The 20,915-nt window shown below is 43.9% G+C and overlaps 4 protein-coding genes across 5 annotated transcripts; 3 read left to right on the top strand and 1 right to left on the bottom strand.

The window, feature by feature from the left end:
- Nucleotides 1-1,186: 1,186 nt before the first annotated feature.
- camk1gb (calcium/calmodulin-dependent protein kinase IGb) lies at nucleotides 1,187-10,518 on the top strand. Of its 2 annotated transcripts, none has more exons than XM_037481200.2 (13): nucleotides 1,187-1,335; nucleotides 2,588-2,699; nucleotides 5,000-5,125; nucleotides 5,271-5,345; nucleotides 5,431-5,569; nucleotides 5,918-6,041; nucleotides 6,252-6,327; nucleotides 6,610-6,722; nucleotides 6,825-6,903; nucleotides 7,238-7,325; nucleotides 7,687-8,036; nucleotides 8,136-8,229; nucleotides 8,869-10,518. In XM_037481200.2, exons 1-12 carry the CDS (start codon nucleotides 1,227-1,229, stop codon nucleotides 8,191-8,193), a joined length of 1,449 nt encoding a protein of 482 aa, XP_037337097.2. In that variant the 5' UTR covers nucleotides 1,187-1,226; the 3' UTR covers nucleotides 8,194-8,229; nucleotides 8,869-10,518. The 2 variants fall into 2 exon arrangements, with proteins under 2 accessions (XP_037337097.2, XP_037337104.2); XM_037481207.2 differs by having other exon boundaries at nucleotides 1,247-1,335; nucleotides 2,386-2,699.
- A 2,168-nt stretch (nucleotides 10,519-12,686) lies between these two features.
- On the top strand, nucleotides 12,687-13,532 carry LOC119205327 (G0/G1 switch protein 2-like). Its single transcript, XM_037457392.2, has 2 exons — nucleotides 12,687-12,792; nucleotides 12,899-13,532. The coding sequence occupies exon 2, from the start codon at nucleotides 12,916-12,918 to the stop codon at nucleotides 13,231-13,233; it is 318 nt and encodes a 105-aa protein (XP_037313289.2). The 5' UTR covers nucleotides 12,687-12,792; nucleotides 12,899-12,915; the 3' UTR covers nucleotides 13,234-13,532.
- An 837-nt stretch (nucleotides 13,533-14,369) lies between these two features.
- Nucleotides 14,370-19,037, top strand: taf8 (TAF8 RNA polymerase II, TATA box binding protein (TBP)-associated factor). The gene is made up of 8 exons (XM_037481210.2): nucleotides 14,370-14,542; nucleotides 15,725-15,884; nucleotides 16,736-16,834; nucleotides 16,913-16,975; nucleotides 17,133-17,257; nucleotides 17,497-17,644; nucleotides 17,723-17,865; nucleotides 18,623-19,037. The coding sequence occupies exons 1-8, from the start codon at nucleotides 14,495-14,497 to the stop codon at nucleotides 18,761-18,763; spliced, it is 927 nt and encodes a 308-aa protein (XP_037337107.1). The 5' UTR covers nucleotides 14,370-14,494; the 3' UTR covers nucleotides 18,764-19,037.
- Nucleotides 19,029-20,903, bottom strand: LOC119223787 (ciliary microtubule-associated protein 3-like). The gene is made up of 5 exons (XM_037481212.2): nucleotides 20,610-20,903; nucleotides 20,390-20,491; nucleotides 19,735-19,874; nucleotides 19,546-19,663; nucleotides 19,029-19,213 (listed from the first exon to the last, which is right to left on the bottom strand). Exons 1-5 carry the CDS (start codon nucleotides 20,757-20,759, stop codon nucleotides 19,148-19,150), a joined length of 576 nt encoding a protein of 191 aa, XP_037337109.2. The 5' UTR covers nucleotides 20,760-20,903; the 3' UTR covers nucleotides 19,029-19,147.
- Nucleotides 20,904-20,915: the final 12 nt, after the last annotated feature.

The following is a 20,915-nucleotide window of genomic DNA, read 5'->3' on the forward strand; positions in this document are numbered from 1 at the left end:
TAAAAGTCTTGATAATCTTTCCTGTTCCTTATATCTGTCATTGAGTCCCGCTCAAAGGCTCTCTATTTGCAGCCTGTATTAACCGTGACTCAGCAGCGACTGTGCAGTTTAACATCCACATCCAACCTGACGCTCTCTTCACAGGAGCTGCTGTTGCCTGCAGGCCTCACGCCCCCCCCCCCCCCCCCCCCCCCCACACCCCCCCTTCTTAATGGGAAGCACTTGAACTCATTCTAGTTCCAAAACCAACACCATAAACGGAGAACGATCACGGCAACCTCTTGGCTCGGTATCCATGACAACACGATGAGCAGGTCCAGTCACGTGCCTAGAAGTAAGATGGGCTGAATTTCGAGCTATAAAGCTGAACCCGACGGATGTAAAACAGGATCAACATTGCGTAGCTGTTCCTTTTGATTCAAAATATGCGTCCCTAATTATTGTGTAGGGCACACGCTTTGTGTCCTTGTTGATTAGGTTGCCTCTGAAGGCCATGTTGTATACTGGGACGGACTTCGAGCCTGATGCTGCAGTCATTCCAATCTGTCCCAGGTGTTTCTAAACACACCCTTTATGGTGTACCCATGTTCAAGAGCATGGGTACCATTATATTAACGTGCTTTCCATTATTAAAAACTTGACATAAATTGACAAGCGATTATTAATATGCATCACTAGTTATTCACTAGTCTTTATTTATTACATTATACAGGTATTACATTCAAATTGAATTGGAAAGTTTTTTAGAACAGCTTATTCTATTTCATTAAAACCAGGTTTCTGATAACTGCTTATATTAAGGAGCAACATGATTGAAACAGTCCCCTTTTTACTATTTTATGGGCAGCCTTGTGTAGCAGCTCTAAGATATAGTTAGAAGTATTGCTCTGAGGTGTGAAGTGACGGAAGTTGATGGAATAAATAGTAAACTAGTCCATCAAAGAATTATTTCCCTTTTGAAACTTTCATTCTTTCTTTTGATATAATGAATATCACAATGAATTGATAATAATCCACTGTATTGATTAAGCCACTAGACGCTCAACGCTGCCACACAAACTGCGCATGCGCGTCCTCCTGTCGCCGTTTTGAATGAATCCGCGTAAATCTTGTTGCCGTCGTCTCCCGCCGCAGCAGCAACTCAAGTCTCCACGTGCACCAGCCCCCCCCCCCCCCCCCCGCTCCTCCTCCTCTTCCTCTTCCTCCTCCCCCCCGCGGCCCTCCCCATGGGTGAAACCTGTGATCTGACAACAGGTCCTCGCACGGTCCCGGGAGAAGTGAGCTGTCCACAACTCGGCGAGCACTCGGCAGGAGAGTCAGAGCGGAGCTCCCCAGGTAAGTGCCGGCGCGTGAATTTGGGGTAATTTGGGGAGTCCACAACCGCGCGCTGCGAGCATGATCAGAATATCCGATCAGTCGCTGTTTTTGCCGCAGACCATTTGGTGGCATCATCCCGAATGAACCTTTACTATGACATCTCTGCGTGTTCCTATTCAGTGCTGCGGGCTTTCACATCGCAAACGACTCGTGCACCAGTGCTTGATGTTTGTGCTCCAGCGGTTTCTCTTCATGGAGGTGTGTGTGTGTGTGTGTGTGTGTGTGTGTGTGTGTGTGTGTGTGTGTGTGTGTGTGTGCGTGCAAGGTATAACTGCAGCCTGCTGCATGTTTCTGCTCAAACATCGTGGTCGGAGAAAAGATTAGGCTGCTGCAGAGGGAAGATAACAACTGGGGGGAGGGGGGGGGGGGGCTCATCTAACCCTCTTCTCGTCAGTTTGAAGCAAAACTATGGTACTTTTCTGGAGTGGTCAGAGGGAAATGCTGTAGTCTTTACTTCAATTCTTTACTTTGACATTGTTCCTTATGTTCATGGCAAGACTTTCAAAGAATATTCTTTACAGTATGGTATTAGTTCATTTATTTGAATTAAAAACGGACATACTACCTATGACAAGGTCAGGTCTCCAGATCAATTGTGACTTATCGCTTATATAAGAGAAAAAGAGGGCAGGAACCTGCTCCTAATCCTTCTCATCAGTACCTTCATTGGATATACCTCATTATTCCTAATCACAAGAAATAATCATTGAGTAAAGACTAAAGTATCGTTCACCAGGTAAGAGGTGAATATCACTCTATGGCGACATCAGAGGAGGAGTTCGGTTGGAAATGTTTTTTCATTTTTATTTACCAACATTATTTGATCAACACTCTTTCTCAACAATTTGCCTCCTTCTTCGACATCTCTCACAGACTATTTAGTCCCACGGTATCATTCGATGGTGGCACGGTGTGGTGCTTCCTCTCATAACCTCCCTGTGAGCTAGTTACAGCAGGGATTAGCCAGACCCAGACACACGTCCGTCTCCTCTGTCCACCCTCCTGCAGACAGCCGGAGCAGAGCAGCAGACAACCATCTCGCCTGCCCCATCACGACTTGTCAATAAGCCCAGAGGACTTTCCGCTTGTGATCTTAATGAAGAGTCGGGGCCAAAAAGCAGGATTATTGACGTTTTTCAAGGAAAGGAAACCGAAAGATTGTGGAATTGTCGTGTTGACCTTTGTGCTTTTCTTCCTCCTTAACTGAAAGAAAACACCATTGAGGTTTCTGCAGAAATGGGTCGTCAAGAGGGGGAACCCTTGTGGAAGAAGGTCACTGAAAACATTGAGGAGGTGTTTGACTGCATGCAGGAGTTGGGATCGTAAGTACATTTTCATTTCATGTGAGATAGCATATATTATGTGGCTTAGGGTTATTGAAGCACTACAGTAAAAAACGTGTCTTGCACATGGTGGCATAATACACTCTGTACATGCTGTTTGAGCTGGAGGACAGATTACTGGTTTGATTGGATTGAAATGGGGCAGGGGGGGGCAAGTTTACTGAGGTCTTAGGAAACATTGCGCAATAGCTGTTGGGAAGGTACAGTCCGTCCGGCTTTTACGATCACAAGGAAAGCACCAAAATAAATACTATTTGTTTAACTTTTAACATTGTTTTCTCCAGAATCACATTCAATTCTGACCCCCCCCCCCCCCCCAAAAAAAGGAAGAAAAACAACTGGGGCACCTACATTTAGGGGATTATTCGCTAAGTGGATTAAAGGAAAATCTTCAACACCTATTTTGATAGCAGGATAATCCTGCAGGTCATTTTTAAGGCTCAGATCTAAAACATTTTGCTGCTCGTTGTTGTGTGACGTGATAATAAACTGAATGGGGTTTTGACTGTTGGTCCAACAAAAAAAACATATTTGGCTTTGGATAAGTATGATGGACAATTTTCACTCTTTTCTGTAAATATTTACCTGATCAATGGATAATGAAATCAGTTATTAGCTAAAGCAAAAGAAGCAGTTTTCACCCAGGACCAAAGTCTTTGCCGCGTGTTTCCATCCATGCATTCGCTCAGCCAACAGTCTCCGGTGCTGACCCAATTCCTGTTAAATCAAGTCTAGCAAGCGTCTGGAGAACAGCAGATCACAGGAGATGAGGTATAATACATGGCCCCATTAGTTTGGAGCAATTACCTTTATTTCCCCTGCACACTGTGTAAAAAACAATTATTTTTAATGGAACAGCGTTTCGAAGAGGTTCAGACCTACAGCAGCAATCAAAAGTTTGGACACACTTTCTAATTGAATTGAATGAGAAAATGTGTCCAAACCTTTGACTTGCACCTGCATTTATTTTACATTTACTTCACTTGATCCGAAGTATTCAAACAAAGTCATCTACAAGGCGAAATCATGCGAGGACTCAAAACGAGAGACGTCACGTTGATGGATTACTGCTCCACTGCTTTCATTCCCGTTGAAGGTGTCAACAGACCGAACCCTCTGCGCTGTTTTTCCCATCGTGAGGTGCGTGTTTGTTTTTTCCATCACAAAGGAAAGGAGAAAAAAAAGAAAAGAAAGGAAGATAATCCAGAAGGGACCGGATATCAGCAAATAGAACCTTTTCCACTGGGCTTCGGTCGTCATGCATAGTGTGAACAACATCCTAATGGTCTCCAGGCAATCAGCGCAAAGTCTCTTTTGGGGGTGAATGCCGCTCTCAAAAATGCACACGGCGTCCTCCTAACCCTCTTCTACAATTTTGACTTTTAAGCTCCCAAATTTACACAATCATGTTGGGTTGGCTGGTGATTTTTAAAAAAAAGGGGTTTTGTGGGGCTTGATTGATGATTTCTCTCTCTTCAAGGAGATGTGAGGAGCAGAATGAGCCGTGGCAACTGAGGAGAAAGTGCTGGGATGATGCTTTGGGGGAAACTTGTTCTCTCCCCCCACTTCCCCCCCCCCCCCTTCCTCCCCCATCATTCTGCAGTTCGTACAAGCAACACTAGTCTTCTGAATATGAAAGGATTTACTTCATGGAATAATGTGAAATCCCTCTGAAAACCCTTACGATCTCACGCTGTGCTGTTCGATCTGATCACGTTCCCTCGACCCTCAGGGACATCATCCTTATAGGCAAAGTCATGGCTGTAACGGCACCTGTCAGTCAACGGCCCTCCGCGTCTCGTCTGAGAGCTGGCCTGCGCTGTTCTGTGGCAGCTTATCGTAACCATGGATACCTGCCTCTCGCGCTAAGTTTTCGGACAGCCATTGAACTGCTTCTGTTACGTCAGGGACACAAAGCACCTAATCCACCTGGTGGAACGCCGATTCCCAGAAAGCGCCGCACAGAACACCACAATAAGCCTCTGACATGCAGAGTAGTTAAGCCGCACAGATCTTCAGCGGACCTTAACTGAAGCCCTTGATATCGCTATAAGTACGTTTTGATTTCCCTCTTGAGTGCGATGCAAAATGTCCCTGATTGGACGGGAAGAAAACGGGGCCAATAGCCTGTTCTGTGCTGTTCGGGTCCCCGTTCCAATAAGAAGGGAAGACTCATTTACCGCAACCAGGGGAAGACTATTGCACCGTGATGTTTCCAAGCAATCAGCGGCTGCACCGTTAATAACAGCAGTCCAATGTGTTTGTGTGTGAATGGTCAGGGGGGCCTTCTCAGAGGTCTACATGGTGAAGGAGAAGAAGACAGGAAAGCTTTTTGCCATGAAATGCGTGAAAAAGAAACAGAAAAGAGACCTCAATCTGGAGAATGAGATCAACGTGCTAAGAAGGTAATTCCTCTGTGAGTTCTTATGAGCCGTTGACACATGTTTCCTATTCTCTAAGTAGTCAGTAGATGGCTGTTTGCATTATAAATATGGAAATGACGTTGTGCCTCTATGACAGTACTGGCCATAATGTTGTGTTCCCGAACAGAATCAAACACGACAACGTTGTCGGGATGGAAGACTTGTATGAAAGTCAGACCCATTACTATCTCATCATGCAGCTGTGAGTATTCACACGTTTAGTTCAAATGAGCCCTGAACGAGAGCGAACGAAGTGAACGCTGATGTTCATTTCGTCCTGGTGACAGGGTTGCAGGCGGGGAGCTCTTTGACCGCATACTGGACCGGGGGGTGTACTCGGAGAAGGACGCCAGCAGCGTGATCCAGCAGGTGCTGCAGGCCGTCAGCTATCTGCACGAAAACGGCATAGTGCACCGAGACCTCAAGGTACCATTTAGGATAAATAAAAAGGGCCTTTTGCATTGGCTGAAGCATGTACACAAGTACACTTTTGGGGATAAAGCCAACAGGACCTTGCAGAGACTCGAATACTTAGTATGTATGCAGTGACAGCTTTGGCAGAATAATATACTAACTGAATATACAAAGTGAATTACCTAATGATTGACCATTAATCATCTAACTCTTACTATCTTTCACACTGCTACTATTAAAACACTAACACATATCTTAACACTAAATATGGCGGTTCTTCTGAAACGATAACTTATATCTTAATTCTCTCAAGTCTATAAAGTGTGAACAGCTCTCCTGTCTTTGTGTGTCTGTGTGCAGCCAGAGAACATCCTGTATTACAGCCAGGCAGAGAACTCCAAAATCATGATCAGTGATTTTGGACTTTCCAAGATGGTAGACAATGACATCATGTCGACGGCCTGTGGCACGCCGGGATACGTAGGTAGGGACATGTGTGTGGTTAGTTAAAGATGTACGGACACCGACTGTGTGTACGGGTGGGAGGGGCTTAGATATAATGGAAAAATGTAGAAAGCACAAGGGTGTCACACTAAGACAGAAGCACAGCATTATAATATACATGCACCTGTGTGTCTGAGCATACAGGCCTAACTAATGCAGGCCTCACGTTGACATGGTTTCACTATTGCAGCTCCTGAGGTGTTGGCACAGAAGCCCTACAGCAAGGCGGTGGACTGTTGGTCTATCGGAGTCATCACCTACATCCTGTGAGCATCAACGCCATGTTGAACGTGTAGATTGAGACAGGGAGAGGAAGACGTAAAGAAATAAAAATGGACCACGGAGATGTTAAATCAGCTCGTGGTCTTAAGTGGATTTTCAGATGAAAAGGCGCTGCCAGTCATGTGTCTATCAAACATGACACAGATACCTAATTACAGAATAAGGACGCAGGGGTGGAGCCATAGCACCACCTAGTGAGCATTTACGATGCACACATTTCTTCAGTGCTCCCTTTTCTCCAACAGTAATGAATGCTTTTGTTTCAGACTCTGTGGATATCCGCCTTTCTACGAAGAAAGTGAGACAAGACTGTTCTCCAAGATCATGAAGGCGCAGTACGAGTTTGACTCGCCCTTCTGGGATGAAATATCGGAATCTGGTAAGTTCACGGATGTGCAATGCACATGGCCTGCAGCCACGGAGAACCCGCCCTAACGTGTGTGTGTGTGTGTGTGTCTGTGTGTCCCCTTTTGATCCGAAGCGAAAGATTTCATCCGTAACATGATGCAGAAGAACCCCAGCATGCGCCTCTCCACTGACGCTGCGCTCCGACACCCCTGGTGAGCGTCCGTCCATCCAACCATTTTGATACAAACATTAAATAAAAAGCATACGGTGTTAAATTGTCTTTAACACTAAACTAATGTTGTGTCTTGAAATTGATCTAATGGAGTTTTACTGTCCAGCACTACTACCAAATGGGAGTGATATATCTCTTTGGATGAGGGACAGTGAAATAAAATGTGTTATATTCCTTAGATTTATCAAATGTTTGTGAATTGAAAGAGATAAGTATGACATAGGCGTGACACGCCTTTCCCCTCTGGAGGGGTTTAGGATCAATGCCAACCTTAAAATATATTAAAGCGCTCCTTTGCGTCATCCGTTTTCCAGGATTATCGGAAAGACGGCCCGTAGTCAGGACATCTACTATTCAGTCAGCGTCCAGATCCAAAAGAACTTTGCCAAGTCCAAGTGGAAGGTTAGTCCTCGCCGATTTCTTAAGCTCATTATGGCCAGGTAGTTAATAGTAGATTAACCTCCCTAAATGCTTCCTGATCAAGGACCGTTTGATGCAATGCTTCGGGTTTTTTTTTTTTTTTTTGGTAATCGAGGCCAATTATTTGGTGCTTTCGTTGTCAGAAGAACCAAAGTGGAAAACGACACTTAAACGTAAATCCATTGTATTGTCAATCTATTGTTTGCTCGGGTTTGTTGTACCAGAAGCAAAGTGCCCGTCATCATCTTCCTCGTGTCGTCGTTGATAAGCGGCCGAAGTGAAGCCATCCATATGTTCCTTTTAAATGTATTTCTATTTGTCGTTGTACTCGCTCTGCTTGCAGCAAGCCTACAACGCCGCCGTAGCCATCAACCACATGAAGAAGCTGCAGCTGGCCACCTCGGAGCTGGTCGCGAGGAACGCCTGCGTCCCGGACATCAGGGTCATCGACGTGTCCTCCCCGGACAAGAGCCGCAAGCGCCTCGAGCCGGACAAACCGGAGCCCAAGCCGGCGGAGGGCCGCGGGGCCGCGAAGGGGACGGTTCGCATCTCGCTGCCCGCGAGCCCCGTGGAAATGAAGAGCCACTACCACGCGCTGAAGGCCACTCAGAGCCAGGCCGGCTCGCATCACGCGCCCACCATGGCCGAGCAGGGCAAGAACGCCTACCGCTCGGAGCCCGCCAACCTCAACGGGTGGGTAGCGCTTCTGACCCGACACCAGCGTCGGGCCGATGTAGGGCTGCTGCCGCGTGATGAAGATGTACTTTTGGTCTTTTTTTTTTGTCGTTGCAGGTACGGTAAAAATCGTAACGGCATGACTCTACAGACGGGAGTTTGCTCAGTCATGTGAAGACTGCAGGAGGTTTACATGCAAATATTTGACTTGGTACGTTCAAGTAAAACATTTACAAATCATCTCCACGTACATTGTAGTTATATTGTTATATTTGTATTTGAATTAAACCATTGTTAATTAGTAGGTGTCCTCTCCAAAAAGCCTCTTTGAGCAGTACCTAAACATCTGATTTCTGGTTGATAACATTCAACACTGTAGCTTTAAGCAGATATAGAAGATTATTTAAAAAAATAAACAGATGACCAAGTAAACAACCAAACACCCTATTTTGCAAATACATTGTACATATGAATCTTTATGTCAGGCAGACATTGTGACTTTGTCACAGTGGGAGAAGGGGACAGTGAAGTAGCCTGGACGATACCCGGACCCTGGACCTGAAGCAGCTAAATGGAATTCAGTCCATATTGATTGTATAGTTTTAGGCCTGTGCTTTTTTTCGTACTGTGACACGTCAATATGTCTTCCATGAAAAAAAGGCCTTTTCCTTATTTAACTACGTCGAGCTTGGTCACTTCCCAACTTCAGCCAGAATAACTCCCTGTATGGGTGAGCGGGGCCCTTAATAAATGCCGTCTCACACCATACCGTTCAATATGCTTTGCATGTGTGTGTGTGTGTGTGTGTGTGTCTTTGTGTCTCACCATGGTGTGTTTCTGCCCTCTGCAGGTCAGTGTTGCTGACCCGACTCAGCATGCAGCGGTTTTGTGTCTCCCCCCCCCCCCCCCCCCCCGGTGCTGTGACTGTGGGGCGGATCGACCGGTCCAAGAGGTCCCCACAGTCAGAAGGGGCATCTTTATTCTTGCAAAGGGTGCCTATGTAGCCTCCTGAATAACCACACAGAAGCACACACACACACACACACACAATCTCCTGGAAAGGCGTATAGGTAACAAGACATATCCTGTAATTTGTATGCATCTGGGGATTTTTAGGTGTGATTTATATGCTGCTGTTGCTGTGAAGTCCAGACTATAAGCAGTCACCGTGGCAACGGAATGTTACTCATTGACAGCCTCTCTTAGCTACGCAGATCGCTTTCACTTCAGTCAGTACTGACTACATATTGTAGAAATGACATGCACACAGCAAGAAGTGTGTTCGCAAATGTGTGTGCTTAAGCCTGTACACACACACACATACAAATGTATGAGACTTGCTTTAACTTGCAACTTGCATGATGCAGACCGTAGTTAATCTTCCTCTTAGCTTTCCGTTACCATCTCTCTTGTTGATGGATCAGTTTGGACCCAAATCTTAAATCAGCTATAAAATACACTAAAACCAAAAAGTCTATTATCCAATTCCCCCCCCCCCCCCCTCTTTTGGCTACCTCGGTAGAATTCCCTATCCATGAAAATATTGATTTTATTATTGTCGGTGTGGGCCTCCGGGCCTTTTCTTTGTCAGTCGGTGACTCTGCACGTCACGGCTCCGTACTGAATTGACCTCACGTGGTCGTCTTTGTTTGTTTTGTTTTTTTGTGCAGGTATACACTCGATAACAGGGCGACAACACAAAGGTCATCATTTCAAACAGAGCGTTTCAAAATTCAGTGGAAAGAAAGAAAAAAAAGTGGATTTATTTTGTTGAATAGAGATTCCTGACAAAGTCAAAAGGCCTTTGTGTTTGTACGTGGTTCTTTTATGCACTTCAGACCTGAAATGGGTCGGTGCCGAGCCAAACGCTAGAGGAAGGGTCAATAATTAAAGTCGTTACGGTAAGGCTTCATTCACCAGGCTTTATATCACATGTACTGTTTTTTTTTTATCAGGGAAAGAGTTTAAATCATTAACGCACAGCATCCAGTCTTATTAGGACTTTGCTTACATGTTGTTGAAGTAAAATGCACACAATGCAATTTGCATTATGAAACTTCATGTGAATAATATTATTGGCTAGCAAACCTGCATTTGTTATTGCAATAGAATATATGACAAAATAAATGCATGCTTACTGCTTGAAATAAACCCTACTGGTATAATGTATCCTGGTAAAATGATTTCTTTATTACCTTCTTTTTGTTATTTCTTTGTTGTTGAAATAAATTTGTTATTATTTCCAAATTGTTTTCTTCCATTTTTATAAATACAATAATGATGAAAATAGAGCTGTAAAGACGGAAAAAAAGCAACATTCACGTTAAAACAGGCAAGTCATCAACAGTGTAAATGCAACAAGTGTATCCAGAACTAGCTGAACTCATGTCATGTCACTGCCATCAAATTCACTGTCACTTACTGCAAGTGCTTCACTCTCCAGTCTGTTTGTCTCTCCAGCTGTAAGCGGCTTTGACATCGACCTGGTCCTTGTGTTTTAACGTGAATAAAACCTGTACGGAATCTGCATTAGTCTCGCTGCTGTTTTGTTTGCCTTAATTATCTCTTTCTTCTCCGAAAATAGCTCCACACCAACCGTTGAACAGCAAACAGTTGGACGGATTAGTAGTAAATGATCAGCAAACTTATTCAAAGACGTTTTACTAGTTTGATTTCAAACGGGAAGGAATGTATTTAGAATAAAACGTGGAGTGGAATGTATGCCAATATCAACACACGTCTTTGGAAAGTTAAAGGACCATCTTTGAATACAACTTTTTACATTTCTCTTGCTCAAAGCTGATGAACGTTTAAACAGTTTTTTATTTTGTAAATACTTGTGAGATATTCTCTGAGCAAAGGAATCTGAATTTTGTGGATATTAATAGTTGTTGCGTTTTTAAAAGAATGATGTATGATATGGAAAAAAGAACTAGAGTGACTGAAATCATGTAGAATTAAATGTCCTCTTAGGGTTATGGAAACCTAGTGAAATTGAAATGTTCACTATTATTGAACTTATTTTATTTTGAGTATTTTTCTGTTTTAATTTAAGAAAAAAATAAAACAAAAGTAAAAATCACTCCATTTAGCGGATCCTGTGACATAACCTCGTACTAATGGTTGACTTGACTTCTAAACCAATGACCTGGCTTTACCTCTTCAGTAGATGAGACGAGACATCAGATCCTCAAACTCAACCACGATTACCAAGAGTGGTGTCTTCAGAGAAGACATGTTTCAGCCAGGGTAAATTACATTAAACCATCAAATATATATTTTTGAATTTGCTTTTATCAATACACATGGATCAGAAGTGGAAAATCATCACTTTGTTTTTCTGATGCTTTTTGTCCTAAAAGCCATATCATTTGGCTCATAATCAGTTTTCCCTGTTTGCATTTTGATCATCAGCCATATTAAAAAAATCCTTGTGTCATTCTAATTTTGTCTCTCCGGCATGTAAACGTACCCTTTTCTCCCAGAGCTCCTGTTTTTTTACATGTACACAAATCGTAAACCCTCCTAAACGACCCACAACCATTGTTGACTCGGTGAGTCTAGTGTCCAAACAGACTGTCCCATTCCAGCAAGAAGAACCAAGAAAAGTGGGGCAAAGGGCCTCCAAACAACCTGAAACCTTTTCCTACATAACACAAAATGCCCGGGATCCAAACTGAGTCACTGCAGAGCCGACCAACGAGGGAAAGGTGCCTCTCGGATCGCTGCCGAGCAGGAGTTCAAGCGTTCGGCCTCTCTGTCCTCAAATCTGAATCTGCCTCGTAAAAGTCTCGTCCAGTACCTCCGTGTCACGGCTTTGCTTTTTACTCTCTTCATCTTGGACGCCACAGCATCCATCCAGTACATTTTCCTGCAGCGAGCCCCTTTAACTTTACATATTTCTGCCGTCCATTTTGTTTGTTTTGAATTATCTTTTGGGAAATGACGTCCCTTTTTATTTGTTCATTTTCACCTTTGTGTCTCCGGTGCAGAGGCTGTGCGGGAGGGTGTTTCATTGTTGTTTTCTTTCCATTTCTTGACGAAAAAAAGTAATTCTGAAGGGACAATAAATTTCTTGATGGCCCTTGTGGAAAATTACCAAAATCAGTGGGAGATCATTGTCATTTGGCGATCCATTCAATAACCTTTAAAGGTATGTCAGTCAAAGCGATGAGCCAAGACGGCTGAAATCCAACTGGGTTATTTGTTCGCAGATGTTGAACCGACACGCAGCCATCTCATGCTTTCAATTTGCCAATTCGACTGAGATTTGATCACACATCATCTCTCTGTGACAAAGATCAGACACATTTCACAACTCACTTGCCTAACTTCCCTCCCTCCACTCCTGCAGTGAGTGGACGAGGTCTAAGGTCAGAGAGATTCAGGCGTAGCCACACACACACGCACACACACACACACACACACACACACACCCGCGCGCATGCGCGCACATGTGTTTAACCCCCTGGCAACTGTTGCTGCTTCGTGTCTGCTGCAACACGAAGTGACCTCGTGTGGTGTCACATGCACAGTTTCACCTACAAGGGAATATGTGCTTCACCTCTGGCCCTACAGACCCGTGCCCTTTTACCCAAAAAGCCCCCGACATCCAAAAAGCAATCGCTCACGGCCTCATGAATATGCATGCCACCACCGCGGTGGGAGTTGACCTGCCTCCACGGTGTGTTTAAATCGCGGGATCTGCCCTCGTCTGTTTGCTTGCGGATCGTTGCCTGGGCCGAGCACTTCAGAGTTTTGGGTGTGCTTCAAAGTGAGTATCCGTCTATCAGTAACGGCATTTTACATGAACTTGTTTCAAGTTTTTTTTTTAAACATCTCCCTTCTTCCCCCCCCCACCCCCCCTTCCCCCTCAATAGACTCATCAAACACACCGATGGAGACCATCGGCGAGATCATCCCGTTCGCTAAGGAGATGCTAAACCAGAGGCCAAGCCGAGGCATGCTGAAGGTCTACATGCTCGGCTCGACCATGGCGGTGCTGGGAGTTGTCGGTGGACTGGTGGAGACTTATCTCCTGCCATTCGCGGAGCAGGAGGCTGCTGAGGAGGCACCGGCGGAGCTGAATGTGTCGCATGCCACCTCGGTTGGCCCGGAAGTGGTGGACGTGCTAACCACGGTGGGGATCGAGGCCAAGGCCAAACATCTGGTGACTGATGGGCAGAGGATGTCTAGGCGCTTACATGCTTCCTAAAGGAAAGCCTTCTACCCTGGTTTAAATGGACACGACACATGCAATGTTGATGGTGATGGTGGTGAATTAAAACACCACGTTGAACTGGTCCCTTTGTACTCGTTCTTTTATCTCAGATTTGGTGAAACGGTCCCAGGTGACAGGCAAAATAAACTAGTCGATTTTCTGAAAACTGGAGGGTACAGCAATGTCTCGCTGCTGGGCAGCAGGTATCTTTGGATGTGCATTGATGAATGTGTGGGGGGAAATGGAATGTGTGTGATTTAATTTTGCACTTTAATAAAACTATTTTTCAGCTAGCAACTGATTGAGGTCTTGTTTCAGAGTAATATAGCCTTTTGCACGTGTTGCAAGATCAAATAGATAAATTCATGACATGACATTTGTGCATGAAGAGAAGATGAACTAAACTACATTTTACCATGATAATCTTCTAGTTCTTCTGGCCGACAAATGCATGCTGAGTCTTACTGAGAGGTAAAGCATCCCAACATTGAGATATATGCAAAATCCATCGATTCCTTCTCTTTTTATTTACTTCGGTGAAAGAGGCAAAACAGCAAAGTGAAAATATTCTGTTTCAAGTAAAAATAATGTTCATTCTCAGTCATACTAAAATAAAGTATGTATTTTATCAGCTAAATGTAGGTTTATATACTTCATCGAAAGGGTAAAAGATTCCTTATTACTGTCTTACAATTACATATGATGGTTTTGGTATAGCATTACTCACGTTGCATTTAACTGCAGTACTTGTTTACGCTTGTACTGCTCACATTAGGCTTTTATTTATAACTACTTTAAATTGATTTGTTTTATCTTCCGAAATACAAATGGTATTTGAAATGTAACTCGCAACAAACAATTGTAGCGGAGCCAAAAGTACAATAAATGCTTCTGAGGGGTAGTGGAGTAAGAATCTGCATACAATTTAAATAATTAGAATTTAAGTTTTTAAATACGTTTCGGTACTCAGGTAAGAAGTAGATAAGAAGTAGTTCAATTCCACCACTGTCTGAAACTAAATTCAGTGGGGAAAATAAATACAACGTGGTTTGAAATAACGGTTGTAATTGCACATACAGCCACTAGGTGGCGGCAGTAAGTCTGCTACGAGTTTGTTTAAACTTCCGTCTGCGTAACCGGAATCGACGACACACTTTCACGCCGTGTTTACTAACGGCGGCCGCCAGAGAAATAAAGCTTCTCCTGCTCTACAGTTAGAGTTAGTTATATCAAAGACAAGTACAGATACTTTCATATGGCGGATCCTGCAGTGGTATCGGGGGGTGCACTGAATGCAGGAGGGGTGAGAGACCAGTCTAATACCCGCTGTCATTAGCAGGAAGTGGCTAAATTAGCTACCTTAACGCGCCCTGTAACGTTCGGTTGTAACGTGAAGCTACCGTTAGCAGACCGTTGGAAGAGACTCAATCGTGTCCCCAAACAAGGGACGTTGTGACTAAAGTGACTCCCGTGGAGGCGCGCTGTGCTTCGTGACACACGACACGGCTAGCTGAGTGAACGAACATGTCCCAGTCTGGACAAATGTTAGCTAACATATGTTTAGTAACGTTAGTAGCACGTTGTGGGCATGTTTGTGTACAGTTTACGGCTACCACGTAACCCGCTAACGAGGTGATTAGCATAGTAACAGTTATCTATGGTAACGTTTAGTCTCGGTTGATTTGCGCTTCAACGTTACCCGTGTTAACGTGTAGCTAGCTACGCGTTAGCTTCTGTAAGCTCAGTTTAGCACGGCCAAAGTTGTTGGACAATGTTTCCCTGATGTTCAATATTACATTTTAAAATGTCAGCCATGTTATCTGAGCAGATGTATTGTATTGAGTTACATCCCTCTTGTTGTAAATCCAAAAAAGCACTACAGGTTTTTATATATATTTTATTGCGGTTCATATCCTTTTGTTGCGTGACGATGACGATAAATGATCCTTTATGGATGGGAGCTACCAGCTGCTACATGTGCTGTTGTTTCCATTGAAATGTCAATTTATAACCATATAAATAACTGTTTACTTCATTACATTTTTCTGACAACAAAATGGAGGATAAGTATTACAATTAAACCTGCGCACCATATAAGCCCTATTTCAACTTGAGGTAAATACTTTTGGGTGTTATTTTACGCCTGTTATTGTTAGTCAGATATGTCATTATTGAATCATCAAATGACATACGTGGAAAGTTTCTGCTGATTCAAAAAGACGTTTGGTAATTGTGTCACCTTCAGAGGATTGATTTATTATTTAGTTTCATTTATCATAGTGCATACTTAAACAGTTGTGCATACCTACCTTTTTTTTGAAAATGTTTATCTGGCGGACATAAAATAGAGGTTTTGAACTGGGTTGTATGAGGTACTCATCCCTATACTGTCAGTAGACCGTAGTTTGTTAAAAGGATCTTTAAGTGTCATATGTCTTTACTTTTTTATGTGTGTAATTTGTGACATTTCATGCATGTTTTTCAGCGTGGGAGTGGTGGTAAAGCAGCTACCAGCCCTGCAGAGAACTACCACCTGGCCCGACGTCGCACCCTGCAGGTCGTGGTCAGTGCCCTCCTGACGGAGTGCGGCTTTGAGAGCGCCGAGAAGGCAGCAGTGGAAACCCTCACGGAGATGATGCAAAGCTGTACGTATGAATCTTGAAGTAGATGGGCCCGTGTTCATTTTCCTGAGCATGTTTTATATTTTAAAACGGGATACGCAGTTCTTTCCCAGTGCACCATGCTTTATTCACAAACTGTGCTTTCAGCCGTTTAGTTTTTAGTAGTCTCAAAGTTTGTTTTACAGCATATAGTTCAGTTAGGCAAACAAAAGGACACCTAGAAAATTACATAAAACCAATTGGAAAACCACCACAATAATTTCAACAACCCGCTAGTTTGACCATGTTTGTCCACTCAAGCGTAAACAACATCTTCCGGGTATATTCCCCTGTGTAAACATAATTGTTGGGCAATGAATGAATAGCTCAGGATTCAATATTTTGCCTTTTCATAATTTTTTGTGTGTGTATCTTCATTTTGGATTTGAGTCAGTGTGTTTGCTCAAAAGATTCATTCCTCACGTGGCCGCTTTTAATAATCACTACGGTCTCTGAGCACGAGGCTGGTTGGTTTGGAACTGTCCGTTGGAGGAATGAATTTACACAATTTTGCCCATTTTTTGTTAAAAGCTCTGGTCTTTGACATTTTGTCATTACATTTGAAAGAAAGCTATGGTTCAGAAAATCATAGGTGACATATCTGAAGAGAAAGATAAGGAGCACAAGGTCACTGGATTGGTTCTCTATCTGCAGATACAAAATTAATATAATAATCATAATTATAAGATGTACACTGATTCTGAAAGGAAATTACATTCATGATTACGTTAATAATTCCTACTTACAGAAGTTAAACATTTTTGTGAATTGACTAAAATGCTTAAGTTGTCAAAGGAGACTTTTCTTAACCCCGATGGGTCTTGTCCCTTTTTCAGATATAACTGAAATAGGTCGCTGTGCGAAAGCTTATTGTGAACACACGGCCAGAAGCATCCCAACCCTGTCTGACGCCGTGGTCACCCTCATTGAAATGGGTAAGTACAGCAGGACATTTGCATCGATATCACAAGGAAACACAGAGAAGTCCATTTCATGCGTTTGCCTTGCTGCAGGTTTTAAAGCCGACACCCTGCCTTTGTATGCCAAGAGGTCGCAGAGGATGGTCATAACTGCCCGTGAGTAAGCACCTTACTTTGCACTGTAGGTATGGATTATGTCATTGATCGCTAACGGTATGCTCACTATTTCCATTGGTTATAATATTCTAACAAACAAAAATAATTTACTAAAATGTGAACTTTATGCATTTTTCTTTGTGTTTGGACATTTCAGCGCCAGTGACGAACCCACCTGTGACCCCCAAAGCGCTGTCAGCGGGACAGAAGCGCACTCATCCAGCTCACATCCCCAGCCACTTCCCGGAGTTTCCTGACCCGCACACCTACATCAAAACTCCCGTGAGTCAAGCCTCGTGGCATTACGCCGTGGTAACGGACTGGGACCGCTTTGGGAGTGTGGGAGGAGGCTACGGCTTTTATTTTGCCCGTTTTTAAAACTAAAATACTGCATCAAAAAACGGTAGCAATTTGTGTACAAATATCTGTTTGTATAACAGGTTTATTATGTTTAATATGGACTCTATTGCATGGCATCAGTCGGCAAGCCATTCATTATGTCTCTTCCCTTCTGCCCTCAGACCTTCAGAGAGCCCGTGTCAGACTACCAGGTTGTTAGAGAAAAGGCGGCGAGTCAGAGGAGAGACGTGGAGCGAGCACTGACGCGCTTCATGGCCAAGACCGGAGAAACCGAGAGCCTCTTCAAAGACGACGTCACTGCCTTCCCACGTGAGTGCTGCGCCTCTATGTTGTTTACGTTTGCGCCTTGCACTCTTGTCGAGTAAGACCTGGCCACGTGTTTCTCAGTGATCGCGGCCCAACCGAGCACTATCCCGTATCTCAGCGCCCTGCTGCCCTCGGAGCTGGAATTACAGACTCTGGAGGAGACGGACTCCTCTGAGCAGGACGACCAGACCGACGGCGAGAACGCAGGAGGGAACATGATCAGTGTAAGTCTCCGCCACCACTGCGTCTCCCCAAGAGCCTGTTACGCTCTGCAGTTTCCTACTGTTAGTGTCTCTCTCAGAGTAGCCAGACTTCCTGAGATTTTTAAACAGTCACTTCCTTGGAATATTTTTTGTTTCTTCATATGTTTTTGAAAAGCTAAAAAAAAAATCTTGCTTACTCTGGAAATGAGAGTTTTAGAGTTGCCAAACGTTCCATTACACCGTCCCATGAGCCTTTGCACTCCTTCAGCAGAACAAACGTAAGAGTAAACGCATTCTGCCAACTGCTGCATTATAAATAAAACTGATGAGCGGAAACAATAGGACTTTTATTACATTCTCTAGGTGGGATTTTCCCTTCTAAAGCATTATTTTCAGGAAGTCCACACAATAATTTGATTGTGTTTATTAAATAGGTACTGTACTTAAGTAAAGTACTATTTAGTTTTTCCAAAATTGGGAAACACTGCTTGACCTCTGAAGAAAGCTTGTTAACTAATTTACTGAGTTTAAATGCTTTAACTACTCTGTGTTTTGAGGTGCTGGTACTAATGAGCATAAAACATGGTGTTTTAATTACGGAGCTTTAGGGCTTAGATGTTTCGCCCTGTTTGCACCGCTCTATTCTACAAACACAAACAGCGGGGATGTCAATCTTCTCCCTGTAAGAAAGCGGAATCAACACATTTTGTCATTACTCCTATCTATGTGATGTTAAGGGCGTACGGTGTCCCATTTATTTCTTTTTCGCTTCACTCAGGACGACCCAGGAGCCGACAAAGAGAACTCCATGCTTCCTCCAAGCGCAGTCGTTCCTTCAGCAAAGGCCAGCGAGGACAACGTGATCGACAACCCGTACCTTCGGCCAGTCAAGAAACCCAAAGTGAGGAGGAAGAAATGAGTCCAACGTGGACCAACAGACTCCTGTTTGCCACAGTGGTTGCTGCCGTGAGCCGGGACCAGCGCTGCTGTGGCCTTTTTGTAAACCGACTTCTATTGAAGAGAGAAATTTCCTTTTGTCGTCTTAACTATAATATTTTCTTCAGCAAGCACTCACTTTGTTAAAATGTTGTGTAATGCCACTTTGTAAACAACATAAATGTGTAATATACAAACCATACAGTCATTTTGAGAATAAAGAAAAATAAATGTATTTTTCTGTTCACTTTTCAATCAAACATGTCTAGACAACAGCGGCAGTCTGGTTCATTTACATGTACGGTTTAGGTAAAAATGACTATGGCACCATCACTTTCACAATGTATTCACACCCATTAGCTTCGAGTTAATAGTACAAACTCATGTAGGCCACTTTGCTTCTGTGCTTCACAAACTCCTGTTCGCCGTCAAGCTGAAGGAAAACAAAGGCGTGTTAGATGTTGCTCAATATCATTGCACGTCAAATTCCATGAGAAATCCATGCTTTTTATTAGCTAGCAGGAACTGACATTTTTTGAACAAGATGGTTTTGGTGTAGTTGTGGGTTTTTGCACATTAAACTCCTTGACATTTTCAGAAGAGCACTTGGGTAATGTGAAATGAATCGCTAATGTCTGGGGGAAGGCTCAGGGTCTTCTATACAGAATCAGAGGTTTTTTGGAATGTTAAGATATGGAGTAATGGCTTCAGCAGCAGAGACAAAGTTATTCACGTAGTTCTACATTTTGGATTTTAACACCTTACCTTCGCCCTGAGGAACCTCTTCTCCATCTGAGGCAACCTGGACCAGTCTGGCCTCCCGAAGCACATCGGCCAGCTGACTTTCCTGTTAGTCACTACATCGTGAGCGTAGGTCCCGGGCCTGTTTCACAAAAAGGGGGTGTCACCTTGGTTCAGCACTGGTGAGTGTGTGTGTGTCTCCGTCTACCTCACCCTGGACTGTCCTCGACTGTACGTGACGTCAAGTTGAGCCTCTGCGCAGTTGAGTTGAACGGTGTTTTCCCCGGAGGAGGCACTAGGGACTGGCTTTGATCCCGCTGGTACTGCTGTGGGGAAGGGGTCGCTGTCTGGTGCTAACAAAATGAATTTAAACACGTTAAGCAGATATTCTCGCCATTTAACACGGCACCTCCAGAAGGTTTGGGGAATTACAAGAGACGGGTGTCATGATGAAAGGGTTAATTGAAAGCAGTCTAGGCTGATGACTTTTTTAAAAGTGTAACCAAGTTAATTTAATACTAGTTGCTGGTGACTTTCAAAGTAAGATGTTCATAAGAGTTTAACTGTTGATTGGAGTCACTTTGGCCTCTGGGTAGTTGTGGAGGCATTTCTTACTAATCTGAGTACAGTTGATAAATGGGAGAAATAACCACCAGATTAATCTGTAATGAAAATAATGATTGGTTAATTGATCAAAAGGATCTCCACCTAAAAAAACTGCCTTTACAGCAGCAAGCATATTTTCAGTATAATATAAATAGTACATAATACCGATTCCAGGGGAGGTTTGCATGGAGTACTTTGTCTTTTAATACGTAGAATGTACAGGTATAACTGTTACGTGTCTATTGGAGATCATGTAGCCTACCATCGCACTGCAGGGGGGGAAGCGTGCTGCGGTCCTGGCAGCGAGGCTGTAGCCCTTCTTACTACCCGGTGTCTTCTGTAGCTCGTACACGATGGTGCCAAACTGCGGAGAGACAGTCAGTCAGACCTCTCGAAACCATGTGATGGCCACACTCGTCTTCGTCGTGCTCTGAAAACGCGTTTTGTTTCGGCATCCGAGCCCGTGACCCAACAGAACGGACCTTGTGGTTGTCATAGCAGCCGGGGCCGATGTGCGGCGCGATCTCTCGTGACATTTGGCTTCCCAGGCGGTCCGGCGCAAAATGGAGGGGAAAGAGTTTCCTCTCCTGGCAGCTGCCAAAATGTGCTCTCTGAACAGGAGCTCGGGACATAGTGGAAACTATCTGTGAACACCTCCGTCACGCTGCCCACCGTTAGCTAGCTAGCTCTGTCCCTATAGCTGGCACGTCGTGGTGTTTGGGCTTTATGTAACCATGGCAACCGGGTGAGTGAATTGAGCAGACTACAAGCTTCCTTAGTTGACGTTA

This window comes from Pungitius pungitius, chromosome 1 (genome assembly GCF_949316345.1).
Source record: "Pungitius pungitius chromosome 1, fPunPun2.1, whole genome shotgun sequence".
In the NCBI taxonomy this organism is placed as follows: domain Eukaryota; kingdom Metazoa; phylum Chordata; class Actinopteri; order Perciformes; family Gasterosteidae; genus Pungitius; species Pungitius pungitius.